At 53.1% G+C, this 25176-nt stretch overlaps 2 protein-coding genes across 4 annotated transcripts in view; one reads left to right on the top strand and one right to left on the bottom strand.

Moving 5' to 3' along the window:
• Nucleotides 1-238: 238 nt before the first annotated feature.
• On the top strand, nucleotides 239-19005 carry LOC138677370 (eukaryotic translation initiation factor 4E type 2-like). Of its 2 annotated transcripts, none has more exons than XM_069767441.1 (6): nucleotides 239-441; nucleotides 17443-17577; nucleotides 17648-17752; nucleotides 18239-18391; nucleotides 18503-18639; nucleotides 18791-19005. In XM_069767441.1, exons 1-6 carry the CDS (start codon nucleotides 376-378, stop codon nucleotides 18828-18830), a joined length of 636 nt encoding a protein of 211 aa, XP_069623542.1. In that variant the 5' UTR covers nucleotides 239-375; the 3' UTR covers nucleotides 18831-19005. The 2 variants fall into 2 exon arrangements, with proteins under 2 accessions (XP_069623542.1, XP_069623541.1); XM_069767440.1 differs by having other exon boundaries at nucleotides 253-441; nucleotides 17443-17559.
• Nucleotides 18996-25176, bottom strand: part of LOC138677369 (acetylcholine receptor subunit epsilon-like) — a 67119-nt gene continuing 60938 nt past the window's right edge. The window contains exons 6-12 of one of the 2 annotated variants that reach the window (XM_069767437.1): nucleotides 22914-23014; nucleotides 22529-22729; nucleotides 22159-22273; nucleotides 21893-22007; nucleotides 21458-21716; nucleotides 21016-21149; nucleotides 18996-19246 (exon numbers count right to left, since the gene is read on the bottom strand). In XM_069767437.1, the coding sequence (XP_069623538.1) occupies nucleotides 19064-19246; nucleotides 21016-21149; nucleotides 21458-21716; nucleotides 21893-22007; nucleotides 22159-22273; nucleotides 22529-22729; nucleotides 22914-23014 (1108 nt within the window). In that variant the 3' untranslated portion in view covers nucleotides 18996-19063. The remainder of the gene's footprint in view (nucleotides 19247-21015; nucleotides 21150-21457; nucleotides 21717-21892; nucleotides 22008-22158; nucleotides 22274-22528; nucleotides 22730-22913; nucleotides 23015-25176) is intronic. The other variant, XM_069767438.1, reaches the window with a different exon arrangement.

The following is a 25176-nucleotide window of genomic DNA, read 5'->3' as shown; positions in this document are numbered from 1 at the left end:
GATCGCAGCTTCACGTCCCCTAAAGGGACTATAAAATACAGAGTAAAGTGGGAAAAAGTTTTTAAAAATATGAAAAAAAAACCCCACAACTTCTAGTGGCACAGGACAGCAATGAGGAGTCATAGCACTGCTGCTTGCTGTTCACTATTGTCACCAGCAGATGGCGAGCTGTACTTATTATATCAGCAAGAGGCCGCGCCCACCAACGTCATACGCCACGCCCACCGACGCAGGCCTAGCTCGTCTCTACCTAATGACGTCATCACGTCACTGCTGCCAGCACTAGGACGCAGGGCTACGAGGCACCGTACATCCGGGACACCGCACCGAGGCCGGACAGCCGGTCCCAGAGGGTCGTACAGCCTCACTCCTCACATGGGGATCTCAGGGAGTGACGACGTCACCGCCCAGGAGGAGGAGGAGCCCAAGACCGCAGCCAGGGTAAGGAGCTCGGAGCGCGGACACTTCCGGTGTGTCAGTGACGTCATTCAGTGCGCCGGAAGCTGGCGCCGTGTGGCCTTATGGAGCTAATCTGAGCACGTGACACAGAGGAGGAGTGCTGGGACTTGTGGTTCCGCCTCACTAGAGCAGTGTGTCAGCTGGATCTGCTCCTGGCAGCATGAGGGAATGGAAACTCCACGTTTATTAACCTCTTCACCCCCGGGCACTTCCCGTTTTTTGCTCCCCTCCTTCCCAGAGCCATAAGTTCTTTATTATTCCGTCAATAAGGCCGTGTGAGGGATTATTTTTTGTGGGACGAGCTGACGTTTTTAGTGACACAATTTTGGTGCAGATACGCTCTGTTGATCGCCTGTTATTGCATTTTACTGTAACCAAAAATCCGTAATCCTGGTGTTGTGACTTTTTTTTCATTCTGCCTTTTACCGATTGCATTAATTCTTCTTAAATGTTGGAAGATCGGGCGATTCTGAGAGGGGCAATGCCAGATACCTCCATGGCAGATTAGAGGCCGCGCTCAGCCCTGCTGTGTGTAACAAAGACACTTCTGAACGCCGGCCACAGGGTGGCGCTCACAGCAATGACAACCATAGAGGGCTGCGGCAAAGCTGGCATGGGACACGGGCACCGGTGGGCAGGAGGGGACGCACTTATGGCACTGCCATAGTCACTGCTGCATACGGAGACTGACAGCAGCATTTAACATGTTAACTGCGCCCCCTCTTTTATAGCTGTAGTGCACATATTGGGGTCGCTCCGCTGTTGGGGGACACTGCGTCCCCTCTTTTATAGCTGTAGTGCACATATTGGGGTCGCTCCTCTGTTGGGGGACACTGCGCCCCCTCTTTTATAGCTGTAGTGCACATATTGGGGGCGCTCCTCTGTTGGGGGACACTGCGTCCCCTCTTTTATAGCTGTAGTGCACATATTGGGGGCGCTCCGCTGTTGGGGGACACTGCGCCCCCTCTTTTATAGCTGTAGTGCACATATTGGGGGCGCTCCTCTGTTGGGGGACACTGCGCCCCCTCTTTTATAGCTGTAGTGCACATATTGGGGTCGCTCCTCTGTTGGGGGACACTGCGCCCCCTCTTTTATAGCTGTAGTGCACATATTGGGGACGCTCCTCTGTTGGGGGACACTGCGCCCCCTCTTTTATAGCTGTAGTGCACATATTGGGGGCGCTCCTCTGTTGGGGGACACTGTGCCCCCTCTTTTATAGCTGTAGTGCACATATTGGGGGCACTCCTCTGTTGGGGGACACTGCGCCCCCTCTTTTATAGCTGTAGTGCACATATTGGGGGCGCTCCGCTGTTGGGGGACACTGCACCCCCTCTTTTATAGCTGTAGTGCACATATTGGGGGCGCTCCGCTGTTGGGGGACACTGCGTCCCCTCTTTTATAGCTGTAGTGCACATATTGGGGACGCTCCTCTGTTGGGGGACACTGCGCCCCCTCTTTTATAGCTGTAGTGCACATATTGGGGGCGCTCCTCTGTTGGGGGACACTGCGTCCCCTCTTTTATAGCTGTAGTGCACATATTGGGGACGCTCCTCTGTTGGGGGACACTGCGCCCCCTCTTTTATAGCTGTAGTGCACATATTGGGGACGCTCCTCTGTTGGGGGACACTGCGCCCCCTCTTTTATAGCTGTAGTGCACATATTGGGGGCACTCCTCTGTTGGGGGACACTGCACCCCCTCTTTTATAGCTGTAGTGCACATATTGGGGGCGCTCCTCTGTTGGGGGACACTGCGCCCCCTCTTTTATAGCTGTAGTGCACATATTGGGGGCGCTCCTCTGTTGGGGGACACTGTGCCCCCTCTTTTATAGCTGTAGTGCACATATTGGGGACGCTCCTCTGTTGGGGGACACTGCGCCCCCTCTTTTATAGCTGTAGTGCACATATTGGGGGCGCTCCTCTGTTGGGGGACACTGCGCCCCCTCTTTTATAGCTGTAGTGCACATATTGGGGGCACTCCTCTGTTGGGGGACACTGCGTCCCCTCTTTTATAGCTGTAGTGCACATATTGGGGGCGCTCCTCTGTTGGGGGACACTGCGTCCCCTCTTTTATAGCTGTAGTGCACATATTGGGGACGCTCCTCTGTTGGGGGACACTGCGCCCCCTCTTTTATAGCTGTAGTGCACATATTGGGGGCGCTCCTCTGTTGGGGGACACTGCGTCCCCTCTTTTATAGCTGTAGTGCACATATTGGGGGCGCTCCTCTGTTGGGGGACACTGCGCCCCCTCTTTTATAGCTGTAGTGCACATATTGGGGGCGCTCCGCTGTTGGGGGACACTGCGCCCCCTCTTTTATAGCTGTAGTGCACATATTGGGGGTGCTCCGCTGTTGGGGGACACTGCGCCCCCTCTTATAGCTGTAGTGCACATATTGGGGACGCTCCTCTGTTGGGGGACACTGCGTCCCCTCTTTTATAGCTGTAGTGCACATATTGGGGGCACTCCTCTGTTGGGGGACACTGCGCCCCCTCTTTTATAGCTGTAGTGCACATATTGGGGACGCTCCTCTGTTGGGGGACACTGCGCCCCCTCTTTTATAGCTGTAGTGCACATATTGGAGGCGCTCCGCTGTTGGGGGACACTGCGCCCCCTCTTTTATAGCTGTAGTGCACATATTGGGGACGCTCCTCTGTTGGGGGACACTGTGCCCCCTCTTTTATAGCTGTAGTGCACATATTGGGGACGCTCCTCTGTTGAGGGACACTGCGTCCCCTCTTTTATAGCTGTATTGCACATATTGGGGACGCTCCTCTGTTGGGGGACACTGCGCCCCCTCTTTTATAGCGGTAGTGCACATATTGGGGACGCTCCTCTGTTGGGGGACACTGCGTCCCCTCTTATAGCTGTAGTGCACATATTGGGGACGCTCCTCTGTTGAGGGACACTGCGTCCCCTCTTTTATAGCTGTATTGCACATATTGGGGGCGCTCCTCTGTTGGGGGACACTGCGCCCCCTCTTTTATAGCGGTAGTGCACATATTGGGGACGCTCCTCTGTTGGGGGACACTGCGTCCCCTCTTTTATAGCGGTAGTGCACATATTGGGGACGCTCCTCTGTTGGGGGACACTGCGTCCCCTCTTTTATAGCTGTATTGCACATATTGGGGACGCTCCTCTGTTGGGGGACACTGCGCCCCCTCTTTTATAGCGGTAGTGCACATATTGGGGACGCTCCTCTGTTGGGGGACACTGCGTCCCCTCTTATAGCTGTAGTGCACATATTGGGGACGCTCCTCTGTTGGGGGACACTGCGTCCCCTCTTTTATAGCTGTAGTGCACATATTGGGGGCGCTCCTCTGTTGGGGGACACTGCGCCCCCTCTTTTATAGCTGTAGTGCACATATTGGGGGTGCTCCTCTGTTGGGGGACACTGCGTCCCCTCTTTTATAGCTGTAGTGCACATATTGGGGACGCTCCTCTGTTGGGGGACACTGCGTCCCCTCTTTTATAGCTGTAGTGCACATATTGGGGGTGCTCCTCTGTTGGGGGACACTGCGTCCCCTCTTTTATAGCTGTAGTGCACATATTGGGGACGCTCCTCTGTTGGGGGACACTGCACCCCCTCTTTTATAGCTGTAGTGCACATATTGGGGACGCTCCTCTGTTGGGGGACACTGCACCCCCTCTTTTATAGCTGTAGTGCACATATTGGGGACGCTCCTCTGTTGGGGGACACTGCGCCCCCTCTTTTATAGCTGTAGTGCACATATTGGGGGAGCTCCTCTGTTGGGGGACACTGCGTCCCCTCTTTTATAGCTGTAGTGCACATATTGGGGGCGCTCCTCTGTTGGGGGACACTGTGTCCCCTCTTTTATAGCTGTAGTGCACATATTGGGGGCACTCCTCTGTTGGGGGACACTGCGCCCCCTCTTTTATAGCTGTAGTGCACATATTGGGGACGCTCCTCTGTTGGGGGACACTGCGTCCCCTCTTTTATAGCTGTAGTGCACATATTGGGGACGCTCCTCTGTTGGGGGACACTGCGCCCCCTCTTTTATAGCTGTAGTGCACATATTGGGGACGCTCCTCTGTTGGGGGACACTGCGTCCCCTCTTTTATAGCTGTAGTGCACATATTGGGGTCGCTCCTCTGTTGGGGGACACTGCGCCCCCTCTTTTATAGCTGTAGTGCACATATTGGGGACGCTCCTCTGTTGGGGGACACTGCGCCCCCTCTTTTATAGCTGTAGTGCACATATTGGGGGCGCTCCTCTGTTGGGGGACACTGCGTCCCCTCTTTTATAGCTGTAGTGCACATATTGGGGGCGCTCCTCTGTTGGGGGACACTGCGTCCCCTCTTTTATAGCTCTAGTGCACATATTGGGGGCGCTCCTCTGTTGGGGGACACTGCGCCCCCTCTTTTATAGCTGTAGTGCACATATTGGGGGCGCTCCTCTGTTGGGGGACACTGCGTCCCCTCTTTTATAGCTGTAGTGCACATATTGGGGGCGCTCCTCTGTTGGGGGACACTGCGTCCCCTCTTTTATAGCTGTAGTGCACATATTGGGGGCGCTCCTCTGTTGGGGGACACTGCACCCCCTCTTTTATAGCTGTAGTGCACATATTGGGGGCGCTCCTCTGTTGGGGGACACTGCGTCCCCTCTTTTATAGCTGTAGTGCACATATTGGGGGCGCTCTGTTGGGGGACACTGCGCCCCCTCTTTTATAGCTGTAGTGCACATATTGGGGGCGCTCCTCTGTTGGGGGACACTGCGTCCCCTCTTTTATAGCGGTAGTGCACATATTGGGGGCGCTCCTCTGTTGGGGGACACTGCGCCCCCTCTTTTATAGCTGTAGTGCACATATTGGGGGCGCTCCTCTGTTGGGGGACACTGCGCCCCCTCTTTTATAGCTGTAGTGCACATATTGGGGGCGCTCCTCTGTTGGGGGACACTGCGCCCCCTCTTTTATAGCTGTAGTGCACATATTGGGGGCGCTCCTCTGTTGGGGGACACTGCGTCCCCTCTTTTATAGCTGTAGTGCACATATTGGGGGCGCTCCTCTGTTGGGGGACACTGCGTCCCCTCTTTTATAGCTGTAGTGCACATATTGGGGGCACTCCTCTGTTGGGGGACACTGCACCCCCTCTTTTATAGCTGTAGTGCACATATTGGGGGCGCTCCGCTGTTGGGGGACACTGCGTCCCCTCTTTTATAGCTGTAGTGCACATATTGGGGGCGCTCCTCTGTTGGGGGACACTGCGCCCCCTCTTTTATAGCTGTAGTGCACATATTGGGGGCGCTCCTCTGTGGAGGGACACTGCGTCCCCTCTTTTATAGCTGTAGTGCACATATTGGGGACGCTCCTCTGTTGAGGGACACTGCGTCCCCTCTTTTATAGCTGTAGTGCACATATTGGGGACGCTCCTCTGTTGGGGGACACTGCACCCCCTCTTTTATAGCTGTAGTGCACATATTGGGGGCGCTCCTCTGTGGAGGGACACTGCGTCCCCTCTTTTATAGCTGTAGTGCACATATTGGGGTCGCTCCTCTGTTGGGGGACACTGCACCCCCTCTTTTATAGCTGTAGTGCACATATTGGGGGCACTCCTCTGTTGGGGGACACTGCACCCCCTCTTTTATAGCTGTAGTGCACATATTGGGGGCGCTCCTCTGTTGGGGGACACTGTGCCCCCTCTTTTATAGCTGTAGTGCACATATTGGGGGCGCTCCTCTGTGGAGGGACACTGCGCCCCCTCTTTTATAGCTGTAGTGCACATATTGGGGGCACTCCTCTGTTGGGGGACACTGCACCCCCTCTTTTATAGCTGTAGTGCACATATTGGGGGCGCTCCTCTGTGGAGGGACACTGCGTCCCCTCTTTTATAGCTGTAGTGCACATATTGGGGTCGCTCCTCTGTTGGGGGACACTGCACCCCCTCTTTTATAGCTGTAGTGCACATATTGGGGGCGCTCCTCTGTTGGGGGACACTGCGTCCCCTTTTATAGCTGTAGTGCACATATTGGGGGCACTCCTCTGTTGGGGGACACTGCACCCCCTCTTTTATAGCTGTAGTGCACATATTGGGGGCACTCCTCTGTTGGGGGACACTGCGTCCCCTCTTTTATAGCTGTAGTGCACATATTGGGGACGCTCCTCTGTTGGGGGACACTGCGCCCCCTCTTTTATAGCTGTAGTGCACATATTGGGGACGCTCCTCTGTTGGGGGACACTGCGCCCCCTCTTTTATAGCTGTAGTGCACATATTGGGGGCGCTCCTCTGTTGGGGGACACTGCGTCCCCTCTTTTATAGCTGTAGTGCACATATTGGGGGCACTCCTCTGTTGGGGGACACTGCGTCCCCTCTTTTATAGCTGTAGTGCACATATTGGGGGCGCTCCTCTGTTGGGGGACACTGCGTCCCCTCTTTTATAGCTGTAGTGCACATATTGGGGGCGCTCCTCTGTTGGGGGACACTGCGTCCCCTCTTTTATAGCTGTAGTGCACATATTGGGGGCGCTCCTCTGTTGGGGAACACTGCGTCCCCTCTTTTATAGCTGTAGTGCACATATTGGGGGCGCTCCTCTGTTGGGGGACACTGCGTCCCCTCTTTTATAGCTGTAGTGCACATATTGGGGACGCTCCTCTGTTGGGGGACACTGCGTCCCCTCTTTTATAGCTGTAGTGTACATATTGGGGGCGCTCCTCTGTTGGGGGACACTGCGCCCCCTCTTTTATAGCTGTAGTGCACATATTGGGGACGCTCCTCTGTTGGGGGACACTGTGCCCCCTCTTTTATAGCTGTAGTGCACATATTGGGGACGCTCCTCTGTTGGGGGACACTGCGTCCCCTCTTTTATAGCGGTAGTGCACATATTGGGGACGCTCCTCTGTTGAGGGACACTGCGCCCCCTCTTTTATAGCTGTAGTGCACATATTGGGGGCGCTCCTCTGTTGGGGGACACTGCGCCCCCTCTTTTATAGCTGTAGTGCACATATTGGGGGCGCTCCTCTGTTGGGGGACACTGCGCCCCCTCTTTTATAGCTGTAGTGCACATATTGGGGGCGCTCCTCTGTTGGGGGACACTGCGCCCCCTCTTTTATAGCTGTAGTGCACATATTGGGGGCGCTCCTCTGTTGGGGGACACTGCGCCCCCTCTTTTATAGCTGTAGTGCACATATTGGGGACGCTCCTCTGTTGGGGGACACTGCGTCCCCTCTTTTATAGCTGTAGTGCACATATTGGGGTCGCTCCTCTGTTGGGGGACACTGCGCCCCCTCTTTTATAGCTGTAGTGCACATATTGGGGGCGCTCCTCTGTTGGGGGACACTGCGCCCCCTCTTTTATAGCTGTAGTGCACATATTGGGGACGCTCCTCTGTTGGGGGACACTGCGTCCCCTCTTATAGCTGTAGTGCACATATTGGGGGCACTCCACTGTTGGGGGACACTGCGTCCCCTCTTTTATAGCTGTAGTGCACATATTGGGGACGCTCCTCTGTTGGGGGACACTGCGTCCCCTCTTATAGCTGTAGTGCACATATTGGGGGCGCTCCACTGTTGGGGGACACTGCGTCCCCTCTTTTATAGCTGTAGTGCACATATTGGGGACGCTCCTCTGTTGGGGGACACTGCGCCCCCTCTTTTATAGCTGTAGTGCACATATTGGGGGCGCTCCTCTGTTGGGGGACACTGCGCCCCCTCTTATAGCTGTAGTGCACATATTGGGGACGCTCCTCTGTTGGGGGACACTGCGTCCCCTCTTTTATAGCTGTAGTGCACATATTGGGGACGCTCCTCTGTTGGGGGACACTGCGCCCCCTCTTTTATAGCTGTAGTGCACATATTGGGGGCACTCCTCTGTTGGGGGACACTGCGCCCCCTCTTTTATAGCTGTAGTGCACATATTGGGGACGCTCCTCTGTTGGGGGACACTGCGTCCCCTCTTATAGCTGTAGTGCACATATTGGGGGCGCTCCGCTGTTGGGGGACACTGTGTCCCCTCTTTTATAGCTGTAGTGCACATATTGGGGTCGCTCCTCTGTTGGGGGACACTGCGCCCCCTCTTTTATAGCTGTAGTGCACATATTGGGGACGCTCCTCTGTTGGGGGACACTGCGTCCCCTCTTTTATAGCTGTAGTGCACATATTGGGGACGCTCCTCTGTTGGGGGACACTGCGTCCCCTCTTTTATAGCTGTAGTGCACATATTGGGGGCGCTCCGCTGTTGGGGGACACTGTGTCCCCTCTTTTATAGCTGTAGTGCACATATTGGGGTCGCTCCTCTGTTGGGGGACACTGCGCCCCCTCTTTTATAGCTGTAGTGCACATATTGGGGTCGCTCCTCTGTTGGGGGACACTGCGTCCCCTCTTTTATAGCTGTAGTGCACATATTGGGGACGCTCCTCTGTTGGGGGACACTGCGTCCCCTCTTTTATAGCTGTAGTGCACATATTGGGGGCACTCCTCTGTTGGGGGACACTGCGTCCCCTCTTTTATAGCTGTAGTGCACATATTGGGGACGCTCCTCTGTTGGGGGACACTGCGCCCCCTCTTTTATAGCTGTAGTGCACATATTGGGGGCGCTCCTCTGTTGGGGGACACTGCGCCCCCTCTTTTATAGCTGTAGTGCACATATTGGGGACGCTCCTCTGTTGGGGGACACTGCGTCCCCTATTTTATAGCTGTAGTGCACATATTGGGGGCACTCCTCTGTTGGGGGACACTGCGCCCCCTCTTTTATAGCGGTAGTGCACATATTGGGGACGCTCCTCTGTTGGGGGACACTGCGCCCCCTCTTTTATAGCGGTAGTGCACATATTGGGGGCGCTCCTCTGTTGGGGGACACTGCACCCCCTCTTTTATAGCTGTAGTGCACATATTGGGGGCACTCCTCTGTTGGGGGACACTGCGCCCCCTCTTTTATAGCGGTAGTGCACATATTGGGGGCGCTCCTCTGTTGGGGGACACTGCGTCCCCTCTCTTATAGCTGTAGTGCACATATTGGGGACGCTCCTCTGTTGGGGGACACTGCGTCCCCTCTTTTATAGCGGTAGTGCACATATTGGGGACGCTCCTCTGTTGGGGGACACTGCGCCCCCTCTTTTATAGCTGTAGTGCACATATTGGGGGCGCTCCGCTGTTGGGGGACACTGCGTCCCCTCTTTTATAGCTGTAGTGCACATATTGGGGGCGCTCCTCTGTTGGGGGACACTGCGCCCCCTCTTTTATAGCTGTAGTGCACATATTGGGGGCGCTCCGCTGTTGGGGGACACTGCGTCCCCTCTTTTATAGCTGTAGTGCACATATTGGGGACGCTGCACTGTTGGGGGACACTGCGTCCCCTCTTTTATAGCTGTAGTGCACATATTGGAGGCACTCCTCTGTTGAGGGACACTGCGCCCCCTCTTTTATAGCTGTAGTGCACATATTGGGGGCACTCCTCTGTTGGGGGACACTGCGCCCCCTCTTTTATAGCTGTAGTGCACATATTGGGGGCGCTCCTCTGTTGGGGGACACTGCGTCCCCTCTTTTATAGCTGTAGTGCACATATTGGGGGCGCTCCTCTGTTGGGGGACACTGCGCCCCCTCTTTTATAGCTGTAGTGCACATATTGGGGGCGCTCCTCTGTTGGGGGACACTGCGCCCCCTCTTTTATAGCTGTAGTGCACATATTGGGGGCACTCCTCTGTTGGGGGACACTGCGTCCCCTCTTTTATAGCTGTAGTGCACATATTGGGGGTGCTCCTCTGTTGGGGACACTGCGCCCCTCTTTTATAGCTGTAGTGCACATATTGGGGGTGCTCCTCTGTTGGGGGACACTGCGTCCCCTCTTTTATAGCGGTAGTGCACATATTGGGGGCACTCCTCTGTTGGGGGACACTGCGCCCCCTCTTTTATAGCTGTAGTGCACATATTGGGGGCGCTCCTCTGTTGGGGGACACTGCGCCCCCTCTTTTATAGCTGTAGTGCACATATTGGGGGCGCTCCGCTGTTGGGGGACACTGCACCCCCTCTTTTATAGCTGTAGTGCACATATTGGGGGCGCTCCTCTGTTGGGGGACACTGCGTCCCCTCTTTTATAGCTGTAGTGCACATATTGGGGGCGCTCCTCTGTTGGGGGACACTGCACCCCCTCTTTTATAGCTGTAGTGCACATATTGGGGGCGCTCCTCTGTTGGGGGACACTGCGCCCCCTCTTTTATAGCTGTAGTGCACATATTGGGGGCGCTCCTCTGTTGAGGGACACTGCGTCCCCTCTTTTATAGCTGTAGTGCACATATTGGGGTCGCTCCTCTGTTGGGGGACACTGCGCCCCCTCTTTTATAGCTGTAGTGCACATATTGGGGACGCTCCTCTGTTGGGGGACACTGCGCCCCCTCTTTTATAGCTGTAGTGCACATATTGGAGGCGCTCCGCTGTTGGGGGACACTGCGTCCCCTCTTTTATAGCTGTAGTGCACATATTGGGGGCGCTCCTCTGTTGGGGGACACTGCGTCCCCTCTTTTATAGCGGTAGTGCACATATTGGGGGCGCTCCTCTGTTGGGGGACACTGCGTCCCCTCTTTTATAGCGGTAGTGCACATATTGGGGGCGCTCCTCTGTTGGGGGACACTGCGTCCCCTCTTTTATAGCTGTAGTGCACATATTGGGGTCGCTCCTCTGTTGGGGGACACTGCACCCCCTCTTTTATAGCTGTAGTGCACATATTGGGGGCACTCCTCTGTTGGGGGACACTGCACCCCCTCTTTTATAGCTGTAGTGCACATATTGGGGGCGCTCCTCTGTGGAGGGACACTGCGCCCCCTCTTTTATAGCTGTAGTGCACATATTGGGGGCGCTCCTCTGTTGGGGGACACTGCGTCCCCTCTTTTATAGCTGTAGTGCACATATTGGGGGCACTCCTCTGTTGGGGGACACTGCACCCCCTCTTTTATAGCTGTAGTGCACATATTGGGGGCGCTCCTCTGTTGGGGGACACTGCGTCCCCTCTTTTATAGCTGTAGTGCACATATTGGGGGCACTCCTCTGTTGGGGGACACTGCACCCCCTCTTTTATAGCTGTAGTGCACATATTGGGGGCGCTCCTCTGTTGGGGGACACTGCGTCCCCTCTTTTATAGCTGTAGTGCACATATTGGGGGCACTCCTCTGTTGGGGGACACTGCGTCCCCTCTTTTATAGCTGTAGTGCACATATTGGGGGCGCTCCTCTGTTGGGGGACACTGCGTCCCCTCTTTTATAGCTGTAGTGCACATATTGGGGGCACTCCTCTGTTGGGGGACACTGCGTCCCCTCTTTTATAGCTGTAGTGCACATATTGGGGGCACTCCTCTGTTGGGGGACACTGCACCCCCTCTTTTATAGCTGTAGTGCACATATTGGGGGCGCTCCTCTGTTGGGGGACACTGCACCCCCTCTTTTATAGCTGTAGTGCACATATTGGGGGCGCTCCTCTGTTGGGGGACACTGCACCCCCTCTTTTATAGCTGTAGTGCACATATTGGGGTCGCTCCTCTGTGGAGGGACACTGCACCCCCTCTTTTATAGCTGTAGTGCACATATTGGGGGCGCTCCTCTGTTGGGGGACACTGCACCCCCTCTTTTATAGCTGTAGTGCACATATTGGGGGCACTCCTCTGTTGGGGGACACTGCACCCCCTCTTTTATAGCTGTAGTGCACATATTGGGGGCACTCCTCTGTGGAGGGACACTGCACCCCCTCTTTTATAGCGGTAGTGCACATATTGGGGGCGCTCCTCTGTTGGGGGACACTGCACCCCCTCTTTTATAGCTGTAGTGCACATATTGGGGGCGCTCCTCTGTTGGGGGACACTGCGCCCCCTCTTTTATAGCTGTAGTGCACATATTGGGGGCGCTCCGCTGTTGGGGGACACTGCGCCCCCTCTTTTATAGCTGTAGTGCACATATTGGGGACGCTCCTCTGTTGGGGGACACTGCACCCCCTCTTTTATAGCTGTAGTGCACATATTGGGGGCGCTCCTCTGTTGGGGGACACTGCGCCCCATCTTTTATAGCTGTAGTGCACATATTGGGGACGCTCCTCTGTTGGGGGACACTGCGTCCCCTCTTTTATAGCTGTAGTGCACATATTGGGGGCGCTCCGCTGTTGGGGGACACTGCGCCCCCTCTTATAGCTGTAGTGCACATATTGGGGGCGCTGCACTGTTGGGGGACACTGCGCCCCCTCTTATAGCTGTAGTGCACATATTGGGGGCGCTCCGCTGTTGAGGGACACTGCGTCCCCTCTTTTATAGCTGTAGTGCACATATTGGGGGCGCTCCGCTGTTGGGGGACACTGCGTCCCCTCTTTTATAGCTGTAGTGCACATATTGGGGGCGCTCCTCTGTTGGGGGACACTGCGCCCCCTCTTTTATAGCTGTAGTGCACATATTGGGGGCGCTCCTCTGTTGGGGGACACTGCGCCCCCTCTTTTATAGCTGTAGTGCACATATTGGGGGCGCTCCTCTGTTGGGGGACACCGCCCCCTCTTTTATAGCTGTAGTGCACATATTGGGGGCGCTCCTCTGTTGGGGGACACTGTGCCCCCTCTTTTATAGCTGTAGTGCACATATTGGGGGCACTCCTCTGTTGGGGGACACTGCACCCCCTCTTTTATAGCTGTAGTGCACATATTGGGGGCACTCCTCTGTTGGGGGACACTGCGTCCCCTCTTTTATAGCTGTAGTGCACATATTGGGGGCGCTGCACTGTTGGGGGACACTGCGTCCCCTCTTTTATAGCTGTAGTGCACATATTGGGGGCACTCCTCTGTTGGGGGACACTGCGCCCCCTCTTTTATAGCTGTAGTGCACATATTGGGGGCGCTCCTCTGTTGGGGGACACTGCGTCCCCTCTTTTATAGCTGTAGTGCACATATTGGGGGCGCTCCGCTGTTGGGGGACACTGCGCCCCCTCTTATAGCTGTAGTGCACATATTGGGGGCGCTGCACTGTTGGGGGACACTGCGCCCCCTCTTATAGCTGTAGTGCACATATTGGGGGCGCTCCTCTGTTGGGGGACACTGCGTCCCCTCTTTTATAGCTGTAGTGCACATATTGGGGGCGCTCCGCTGTTGAGGGACACTGCGTCCCCTCTTTTATAGCTGTAGTGCACATATTGGGGGCGCTCCGCTGTTGGGGGACACTGCGTCCCCTCTTTTATAGCTGTAGTGCACATATTGGGGGTGCTCCTCTGTTGGGGGACACTGCGCCCCCTCTTTTATAGCTGTAGTGCACATATTGGGGGCGCTCCGCTGTTGAGGGACACTGCGTCCCCTCTTTTATAGCTGTAGTGCACATATTGGGGGCGCTCCTCTGTTGGGGGACACTGCGCCCCCTCTTTTATAGCTGTAGTGCACATATTGGGGGTGCTCCTCTGTTGGGGGACACTGCGCCCCCTCTTTTATAGCTGTACTGCACATATTGGGGGCGCTCCTCTGTTGGGGGACACTGCACCCCCTCTTTTATAGCTGTAGTGCACATATTGGGGGCGCTCCTCTGTTGGGGGACACTGCACCCCCTCTTTTATAGCTGTAGTGCACATATTGGGGGCGCTCCTCTGTTGGGGGACACTGCGCCCCCTCTTTTATAGCTGTAGTGCACATATTGGGGGCGCTCCTCTGTTGGGGGACACTGCGTCCCCTCTTTTATAGCTGTAGTGCACATATTGGGGGCACTCCTCTGTTGGGGGACACTGCGTCCCCTCTTTTATAGCTGTAGTGCACATATTGGGGACGCTCCTCTGTTGGGGGACACTGCGTCCCCTCTTTTATAGCTGTAGTGCACATATTGGGGGCGCTCCTCTGTTGGGGGACACTGCGCCCCCTCTTTTATAGCTGTAGTGCACATATTGGGGGCGCTCCTCTGTTGGGGGACACTGCGTCCCCTCTTTTATAGCTGTAGTGCACATATTGGGGGCGCTCCTCTGTTGAGGGACACTGCGCCCCCTCTTTAATAGCTGTAGTGCACATATTGGGGGCACTCCACTGTTGGGGGACACTGCGTCCCCTCTTTTATAGCGGTAGTGCACATATTGGGGGCGCTCCTCTGTTGGGGGACACTGCACCCCCTCTTTTATAGCTGTAGTGCACATATTGGGGGCGCTCCGCTGTTGGGGGACACTGCGCCCCCTCTTTTATAGCTGTAGTGCACATATTGGGGGCGCTCCTCTGTTGGGGGACACTGCGCCCCCTCTTTTATAGCTGTAGTGCACATATTGGGGGCGCTCCTCTGTTGGGGGACACTGCGTCCCCTCTTTTATAGCTGTAGTGCACATATTGGGGGCACTCCTCTGTTGGGGGACACTGCACCCCCTCTTTTATAGCTGTAGTGCACATATTGGGGGCACTCCGCTGTTGGGGGACACTGCGCCCCCTCTTTTATAGCGGTAGTGCACATATTGGGGGCGCTCCGCTGTTGGGGGACACTGCACCCCCTCTTTTATAGCTGTAGTGCACATATTGGGGGCGCTCCTCTGTTGGGGGACACTGCACCCCCTCTTTTATAGCTGTAGTGCACATATTGGGGGCGCTCCGCTGTTGGGGGACACTGCGCCCCCTCTTTTATAGCTGTAGTGCACATATTGGGGGCGCTCCTCTGTTGGGGGACACTGCGTCCCCTCTTTTATAGCTGTAGTGCACATATTGGGGGCGCTCCTCTGTTGGGGGACACTGCACCCCCTCTTTTATAGCTGTAGTGCACATATTGGGGGCGCTCCGCTGTTGGGGGACACTGCGCCCCCTCTTTTATAGCGGTAGTGCACATATTGGGGGCGCTCCTCTGTTGGGGGACACTGCACCCCCTCTTTTATAGCTGTAGTGCACATATTGGGGGCGCTCCGCTGTTGGGGGACACTGCACCCCCTCTTTTATAGCTGTAGTGCACATGTTGGGGGACACTGCGTCCCCTCTTTTATAGCTGTAGTGCACATATTGGGGGCGCTCCTCTGTTGGGGGACACTGCGCCCCCTCTTTTATAGCGGTAGTGCACATATTGGGGGCGCTCCACTGTTGGGGGACACTGCGCCCCCTCTTTTATAGCTGTAGTGCACATATTGGGGGCGCTCCTCTGTTGGGGGACACTGCGCCCCCTCTTTTATAGCGGTAGTGCACATATTGGGGGCGCTCCACTGTTGGGGGACACTGCGCCCCCTCTTTTATAGCTGTAGTGCACATATTGGGGGCGCTCCTCTGTTGGGGGACACTGCGCCCCCTCTTTTATAGCTGTAGTGCACATATTGGGGGCGCTCCTCTGTTGGGGGACACTGTGTCCCCTCTTTTATAGCTGTAGTGCACATATTGGGGGCGCTCCTCTGTTGGGGGACACTGTGTCCCCTCTTTTATAGCTGTAGTGCACATATTGGGGGCGCTCCTCTGTTGGGGGACACTGCGTCCCCTCTTTTATAGCTGTAGTGCACATATTGGGGGCGCTCCTCTGTTGGGGGACACTGTGTCCCCTCTTTTATAGCTGTAGTGCACATATTGGGGGCGCTCCTCTGTTGGGGGACACTGTGTCCCCTCTTTTATAGCTGTAGTGCACATATTGGGGACGCTCCTCTGTTGGGGGACACTGTGTCCCCTCTTTTATAGCTGTAGTGCACATATTGGGGGCGCTCCTCTGTTGGGGGACACTGCGTCCCCTCTTTTATAGCTGTAGTGCACATATTGGAGGCGCTCCGCTGTTGGGGGACACTGCGTCCCATCTTTTATAGCTGTAGTGCACATATTGGGGGCGCTCCGCTGTTGGGGGACACTGCGTCCCCTCTTTTATAGCTGTAGTGCACATATTGGAGGCGCTCCGCTGTTGGGGGACACTGTGTCCCCTCTTTTATAGCTGTAGTGCACATATTGGGGGCACTCCTCTGTTGGGGGACACTGCGTCCCCTCTTTTATAGCTGTAGTGCACATATTGGGGGCGCTCCTCTGTTGGGGGACACTGCGTCCCATCTTTTATAGCTGTAGTGCACATATTGGGGGCGCTCCTCTGTTGGGGGACACTGTGTCCCCTCTTTTATAGCTGTAGTGCACATATTGGGGGCGCTCCTCTGTTGGGGGACACTGTGTCCCCTCTTTTATAGCTGTAGTGCACATATTGGGGGCGCTCCTCTGTTGGGGGACACTGTGTCCCCTCTTTTATAGCTGTAGTGCACATATTGGGGACGCTCCTCTGTTGGGGGACACTGCGTCCCCTCTTTTATAGCTGTAGTGCACATATTGGGGGCGCTCCTCTGTTGGGGGACACTGCGTCCCCTCTTTTATAGCGGTAGTGCACATATCGGGGGCGCTCCTCTGTTGGGGGACACTGCGTCCCCTCTTTTATAGCTGTAGTGCACATATTGGGGGCGCTCCTCTGTTGGGGGACACTGCGCCCCCTCTTATAGCTGTAGTGCACATATTGGGGGCGCTGCACTGTTGGGGGACACTGCGCCCCCTCTTATAGCTGTAGTGCACATATTGGGGGCGCTGCACTGTTGGGGAACACTGCACCCCCTCTTTTATAGCTGTAGTGCACATATTGGGGGCGCTCCTCTGTTGGGGGACACTGCGTCCCCTCTTTTATAGCTGTAGTGCACATATTGGGGGCGCTCCTCTGTTGGGGAACACTGCGCCCCCTCTTTTATAGCTGTAGTGCACATATTGGGGGCGCCGCACTGTTGGGGCCCCCTCTTTTATAGCTGTAGTGCACATATTGGGGGCGCTCCTCTGTTGGGGAACACTGCGCCCCCTCTTTTATAGCTGTAGTGCACATATTGGGGGCGCTGCACTGTTGGGGGACACTGCGCCCCCTCTTTTATAGCTGTAGTGCACATATTGGGGGCGCTCCGCTGTTGGGGGACACTGCGCCCCCTCCTTTATAGCTGTAGTGCACATATTGGGGGCGCTGCACTGTTGGGGCCCCCTCTTTTATAGTTGTAGTGCACATATTGGGGGCGCCGCACTGTTGGGGCCCCCTCTTTTATAGCGGTAGTACATGTATCGTGTGTCTGACCCTCCTCCTCTCCACAGGAGCTGGTCGTGGCCCCGGGGGAGCACCCGCTGCAGTACCGCTACACCTTCTGGTACTCCCGGAGGACGCCCTCCCGACCCGCCAGCACTCAGAATTATGAGCAGAACATCCGGCAGGTGGGCACAGTGGCATCGGTGAGTAGCCCTCCTCCGTGTGCGGCCCCCCGGGGTAGCAGTGGCAGTACCGCCATCTCTTGTCCTGTAGGTGGAGCAGTTCTGGCGGGTGTACAGCCACTTAGTGCGGCCCGGAGACCTCTCAGGATACAGCGACTTCCACCTTTTCAAGGAAGGCATCAAACCCATGTGGGAGGTGAGTGCAGGCGAAACGGAGCCCTACCCCCTAAGGGCACTGTGCATGAAGGGGTTAATCCTGCCCAGGTGGGGTCTCCATACTTTCCTTGGATTCCCCCCATTTTCAGCATCTCTGCTTGCCGTCTGGGGATTTTCATCTACGTTTAGAGGCTGAGTCTTCCCCGTCCTGACTTCGTTCACCCCTGCGGGTTGTTACAATGTATCAGGCTCAGCATTGTAACAAGTGTTCCGCACAGGAGCCACAGTTGTGCTACCTTCCCAGAATATTTTAATACCCTGGATGCAATAGTAACAGACCCTCAGCCCCGGAAAGTATCAGGAGGGGTTTTAGCAAGCAGAGATTTTGAAAATTGCACAGGATAGAAACTCAGCCTTTTAGGACACAGCAGAACTTCTCATGGTCGTGCTGAAACGTCGAACTCGACCATTCATTATCCCATAACCTCTGTGATACCCCCCCCCCCCCCCCTTCCCAATCACGCAGGATGACGCCAATAAGAATGGCGGCAAGTGGATCATCCGCCTCCGGAAGGGGCTGGCGTCCCGCTTCTGGGAGAACATCATCCTGGCCATGCTGGGGGAGCAGTTCATGGTGGGAGAAGAGATCTGCGGGGTGGTGGTCTCCATACGCTTTCAGGTAGGTGACCCTCATTCCCTGCCCACTGTGTATGCGCTAGCGAATGTGGAGGAGCATGGCCCTCTGGCTCCTCCTCCTGACACTGAGCATTGCCTGTGTCGCCCCCTGCAGGAAGACATCCTCTCCATCTGGAATAAGACGGCCAACGACCAGCTCAGCACCATCCGCATCCGGGACACACTCAGGAGGGTCCTCAACCTCCCTCCGAACACCATCATGGAGTACAAGACTCACAACGACAGCCTGAAGTGAGTGTCCGCGCCCCTCGACTGAGCTTGGACTGTAGGAAAGGAGACATTTCAGTTTAGCCTATACTGACACGTGGTAACAAACCCTCAGCTGTGTGACCTGTACGTGTGCCAGAATTGTAAGATCCGTCGCTCTTCTGTTTTCCTGCAGAGACAACTCAAGTTTCAGGAACACGAAGCTCACGCTCTGAGGGCTATTCCACTCGGCGGAGGGTCCCATGGAAGGAAGTGACGGCTGGTCACAGTGGAGGGGTCCGCACTGGATGTCCGAGGCCAAGGATCGCATCGGCCAATCACGCTCTTCTTTATCATTGTTGTAGGGTTTTGTAACTGATACAAATCAGGACAATAAAATATTTTCCAGCAGTTTTCTGGTTTATTGCACAGATGACTCCGCCCCCCGAGGAGCAGAAAATATCAAAAATCAGCCGGCCTTGGTGGTACAAGGGGGAAAGACGTGATCGCCGCTCGGGAAGTAACGTTCCGGAGCATTGTTAAAATGTCCCATGAAAAAGATGGCCAGAGTCCCCACCACAAAGAGGGGGAGCGCCCCCCAAAAGCACAAGACGTCCAACACCTTCCCGATCAGGACCCAGTTCTCCATCTCCTGGAGGGAGAGAGACAAGAGTCACATAAGGCTGTGGAGAGGATGTGTCTACAGAGTTCAGCTCTGGAGTAATGTACAGAATAAGAAATGTACTGTATGTACACAGTGACTGCACCAGCAGAATAATGAGTGCAGCTCTGGAGTATAATACAGGATGTAACTCGGGATCAGTAATGTAATATATGTACACAGTGACTGCACCAGCAGAATAGTGAGTGCAGCTCTGGGGTGTAATACAGGAGGTAACTCAGGATCAGTAATGTAATGTGTGTACACAGTGACTGCACCAGCAGAATAGTGAGTGCAGCTCTGGGGTATAATACAGGAGGTAACTCAGGATCAGTAATGTAATGTATGTACACAGTGACTGCACCAGCAGAATAGTGACTGCAGCTCTGGAGTATAATACAGGATGTAACTCGGGATCAGTAATGTAATATGTGTACACAGTGACTGCACCAGCAGAATAGTGAGTGCAGCTCTGGGGTGTAATACAGGAGGTAACTCAGGATCAGTAATGTAATGTGTGTACACAGTGACTGCACCAGCAGAATAGTGACTGCAGCTCTGGGGTATAATACAGGAGGTAACTCAGGATCAGTAATGTAATGTATGTACACAGTGACTGCACCAGCAGAATAGTGACTGCAGCTCTGGGGTATAATACAGGAGGTAACTCAGGATCAGTAATGTATGTACACAATGACTGCACCAGCAGAATAGTGAGTGCAGCTCTGGGGTATAATACAGGAGGTAACTCAGGATCAGTAATGTAATGTATGTACACAGTGACTGCACCAGCAGAATAGTGACTGCAGCTCTGGGGTATAATACAGGAGGTAACTCAGGATCAGTAATGTAATGTATGTACACAATGACTGCACCAGCAGAATAGTGACTGCAGCTCTGGAGTATAATACAGGATGTAACTCGGGATCAGTAATGTAATGTATGTACACAGTGACTGCACCAGCAGAATAGTGACTGCAGCTCTGGGGTATAATACAGGAGGTAACTCAGGATCAGTAATGTAATGTATGTACACAATGACTGCACCAGCAGAATAGTGAGTGCAGCTCTGGGGTATAATACAGGTGGTAACTCAGGATCAGTAATGTAATGTATGTACACAATGACTGCACCAGCAGAATAGTGAGTGCAGCTCTGGAGTATAATGCAGGAAGTAACTCAGGATCAGTAATGTAATGTATGTACACAGTGACTGCACCAGCAGAATAGTGAGTGCAGCTCTGGGGTATAATACAGGATGTAACTCAGGATCAGTAATGTAATGTATGTACACAATGACTGCACCAGCAGAATAGTGACTGCAGCTCTGGGGTATAATACAGGAGGTAACTCAGGATCAGTAATGTAATGTATGTACACAATGACTGCACCAGCAGAATAGTGAGTGCAGCTCTGGAGTATAATACAGGATGTAACTCAGGATCAGTAATGTAATGCATGTACACAGTGACTGCACCAGCAGAATAGTGACTGCAGCTCTGGGGTATAATACAGGAGGTAACTCAGGATCAGTAATGTATGTACACAGTGATGGCACCAGCAGAATGGTGAGTGCCGCTCTGGAGTATAATACAGGAGGTAACTCGGGGTCAGTAATGTATGTACACAGTGATGGCACCAGCAGAATAGTGAGTGCAGCTCTGGGGTATAATACAGGATGTAACTCAGGATCAGTAATGTATGTACACAGTGATGGCACCAGCAGAATGGTGAGTGCCGCTCTGGAGTATAATACTCACCGCGTTGCTCTTGTTCTGCTCTTTGGTGCTGCTGTTGATGAAGTTGCACGCCTCCACACACTGCTTTATTTCTGGGGCACAGTGAGCCAGGTTCTTGAACAGCGGGGTGGTTACCCCAACATCGAAGCCGTCCACTATAACACGGGAGCAGAGTTATTTGGAGCCGTGTTATCTTCCCCAGCCCCGGTCATCATTTTGCTCCTCTCTAATGACTTCGCTGTCTCTGTAACTTCTCCACTTCCCTTCTCCTTCCAGTCGGAGACCATAGGCAGCAGCTCCACTTCACAGCATCATTGTAGGATGGTATATCAATCAGCCCAGTGCGAATGATCACCAGCAGAATTATGAGTGCAGCTCTGCTTGTTAGTGGAGCATAGGGATGATGTGCTGAGGTGGAGCTGTGCTGTAGGCTATGGGAACCTTCCTGCCGCCCCTTCCTTACCTATCTGCCACCTCCACTGCCCCTTTCTGCCTTTGGGCTCCTTTTCTTCACCTCTGTGGCCTCGGTCGTCCCTGTTCATCCCGTGTCGCTCTCTCTGCCGCTCAAACATCAGCTCGCTCCGCGGCTTCCTCAGGACGTACTCCTCCGCTTTCAGCATGATGCCGAGGGAGCTCTTCCTCCTCTCCCGCGGAGTCGCCTCCTCTTCCTCACAGGGCTCGATCTTCATTTGCAGGTAGCGTGGTAAAACCTTCAGTAGCCTCTGCAAGAGACCAAACCGGAGGAGCGCTTGTTTTTTGCGCCTTGAACTGTTTTATTGATACAATTATAGACATATAACTTTTTTTTTTGCATTTTGTGTGGGGTGCAGCAACCGAAAAACTGCAGTTTTGCCGATTTGATAATTTTTTCTTTTCGGAGCCTGAACGATTTCCTCACGTGTTTCATGGTCTCTGTCAGGTGGTGGGTGCTCGGCGTCCGCAGCGACACGTTGAGGACAATGACGCAACTTAAGACTATGATGGTCGACACGATCATCACAAAGATCAAGTACCTGCAAGGAAATCTCAATGTCATTACCCTGAACTGCAGGTGAGGGAGCTGCGCATATCATGGAATGACCAAGGGGTGGACCGACAGCATGGCGCTGACCAACTCCTGGTAGCAACCATTGTGACGGATTTATGACGTGTGGGGTCACTTACTTTCCAATTAGTGGAACACTCAGGGAAGTTTCTGGGACCTTCTGAGCTATCAGGAACAGAAACACAACCTGCGCCAGGAGGACGGAGATGGACAATGTGCACTTCTGACCACCAGCTGGACAACGAGAGACCAAGAATTAAATGGATTGTCCATTGTTTTATGGTAGGATGTACTGTTCCCAGTCCTAGCCATCTATGGAGATAATCCCTTTCACAGTATGTTCTGGGAGCCACCAGTCTTTCATAGAAAACTCTGTTCCCTGAGAACCCATGCGACAAATTAAGGTGAAGTTACCCTCTGTGAAACTTTTTTTAGCCTATGTTGCTCTTTGGTCACACGACAATTGACCATCGCCAATGAGTTCCTCACCTTTGGCTGGCAGAAAGTAGACGAGGACCACAAGCGAGGAGATAAGGACAACCGGCACGATGATGTTGACTATGTAGAATAGTGGCTTCCTCTGGATAATCAGGCCAAATATTACCTGCTGGTACTGGAGGTCGTCATCAGTGTAGAGGTTGTTCAGATATTTCCAGGCTGGGCAATGTTTGATCGCCCATTCACCATTTTCTGCAAGAGAGGGAAGTCATGGCAAACAACGATGGACAGATGTCAGCTGCCCATAAACATAAAAGCCAACACCTCTGACCTCATTGATTAACATCCCGAGGGGAAACCCCATTTTTGACCAAGACAAGATGAAGCAAGTCAATGGTCATAAGGCAGGTCTGAGTCTACTGTATCTTGACAGTACCTGTGAAAGCCTCAGGGTCAATATCAACCCTCTCCATTAGTTCTCCACTGTCGGTAAACGCAAGCTGCATGTCCAGTTCTTGGGCATTGTAGGTTTGAGACCTAGAGAAAGACAACATATTCAGAACTCCTTAAGATGTACATAAGCTATTTTGCCAAAGGTGTGTGAAACCTCGAGCCCTGATTTCAGTATGAGCTTGATGGACATCCCTTTATCGTTAGAATTAATTTGGGACACTTTTTTGGAAGAAAAATTTCAATTCATAGAAGGTCATCGATTTTGTATGAGCTTCATTAATATCTCATAGGTGTCCAATTCATGGAAGATCATCACTTCTGTGTGAGACTGATTTGCATTCCATGGTCAGCCAAGAAATACAGGTGGTGACCTTCTATAGGATGAAGATACTGTGGGCATCCAATTCATAGAAGTGATGACTTGTAAGTGCTTTATGGACAACCAATGGGCATTAATATGCAGTTGCACCACTTTGTTGGACGAGAAGGTCCAATTCATAGAACGTCATCACTTCTATATAAGCTTGATTAATATTCCATTGGTGTCCAATTAAGATCATCACTCCTATTTGTGCTTGATCAACATCCTATGGGCATCTAAGTCATTCAAGTGATGACGTTCAATAAGAGCTTGATGCAGTGATGACCTGTATGTGCTTGATGGACATTTCATGGGAGTTAATATGCAGTTGCACCACTTTGTTGGACAAGAAGGTCCAATTCATAGAACGTCATCACTTCTTTTAACAATTATATGGGTGCTAAGGAATCTGGTAGCATGGGATAAAACGAATCTGAGACCAAAGCTCAGGCAAACAAGTATTTTTAACAAAGTAACAAGTGGAACAAAAAGTAACCGAGATCTTCCTGCAATTGTAACACAGTGCGCTGCACAATATAGAAATGTTCAGCAAACTGAATAGTGGGGTGTGTCCGCAAATACAAACTAGTCCAGCAGTAAAATGACGCAGGAGTGCACACGGCACTTAAACGAGGAAGTCCAGCAATAATATGAGTGAGAATGCACACAGCGCTTATATGTGGAGGTCCAGCAATAATATGAGTGAGAATGCACACAGCACTTATGTGGAGGTCCAGCAATAATATGAGTGAGAATGCACACAGGGCTTATATGTGGAGGTCCAGCAATAATATGAGTGAGAATGCACACAGGGCTTATATGTGGAGGTCCAGCAATAATATGAGAATGCACACAGCGCTTATATGTGGAGGTCCAGCAATAATATGAGTGAGAATGCACACAGCGCTTATATGTGGAGGTCCAGCAATAATATGAGTGAGAATGCACACAGGGCTTATATGTGGAGGTCCAGCAATAATATGAGTGAGAATGCACACAGCGCTTATATGTGGAGGTCCAGCAATAATATGAGTGAGAATGCACACGGCGCTTATATGTGGAGGTCCAGCAATAATATGAGTGAGAATGCACACGGCGCTTATATGTGGAAGTCCAGCAATAATATGAGTGAGAATGCACACGGCGCTTATATGTGGAGGTCCAGCAATAATATGAGTGAGAATGCACACAGGGCTTATATGTGGAGGTCCAGCAATAATATGAGAATGCACACAGCGCTTATATGTGGAGGTCCAGCAATAATATGAGTGAGAATGCACACAGCGCTTATATGTGGAGGTCCAGCAATAATATGAGTGAGAATGCACACAGGGCTTATATGTGGAGGTCCAGCAATAATATGAGTGAGAATGCACACAGCGCTTATATGTGGAGGTCCAGCAATAATATGAGTGAGAATGCACACGGCGCTTATATGTGGAGGTCCAGCAATAATATGAGTGAGAATGCACACGGCGCTTATATGTGGAAGTCCAGCAATAATATGAGTGAGAATGCACACGGCGCTTATATGTGGAGGTCCAGCAATAATATGAGTGAGAATGCACACGGCGCTTATATGTGGAAGTCCAGCAATAATATGAGTGAGAATGCACACGGCGCTTATATGTGGAGGTCGAGCAATAATATGAGTGAGAATGCACACGGCGCTTATATGGGGAGGTCCAGCAATAATATGAGTGAGAATGGACACGGCGCTTATATGTGGAGGTCCAGCAATAATATGAGTGAGAATGCACACGGCGCTTATATGTGGAAGTCCAGCAATAATATGAGTGAGAATGCACACGGTGCTTATATGTGGAAATCCAGCAATAATATGAGTGAGAATGCACACGGCGCTTATATGTGGAGGTCCTGCAAT

This window comes from Ranitomeya imitator, chromosome 4, assembly GCF_032444005.1.
Source record: "Ranitomeya imitator isolate aRanImi1 chromosome 4, aRanImi1.pri, whole genome shotgun sequence".
NCBI classification, from domain to species: Eukaryota; Metazoa; Chordata; class Amphibia; order Anura; family Dendrobatidae; genus Ranitomeya; species Ranitomeya imitator.
This window is presented reverse-complemented; position numbering and strand designations above follow the sequence as displayed.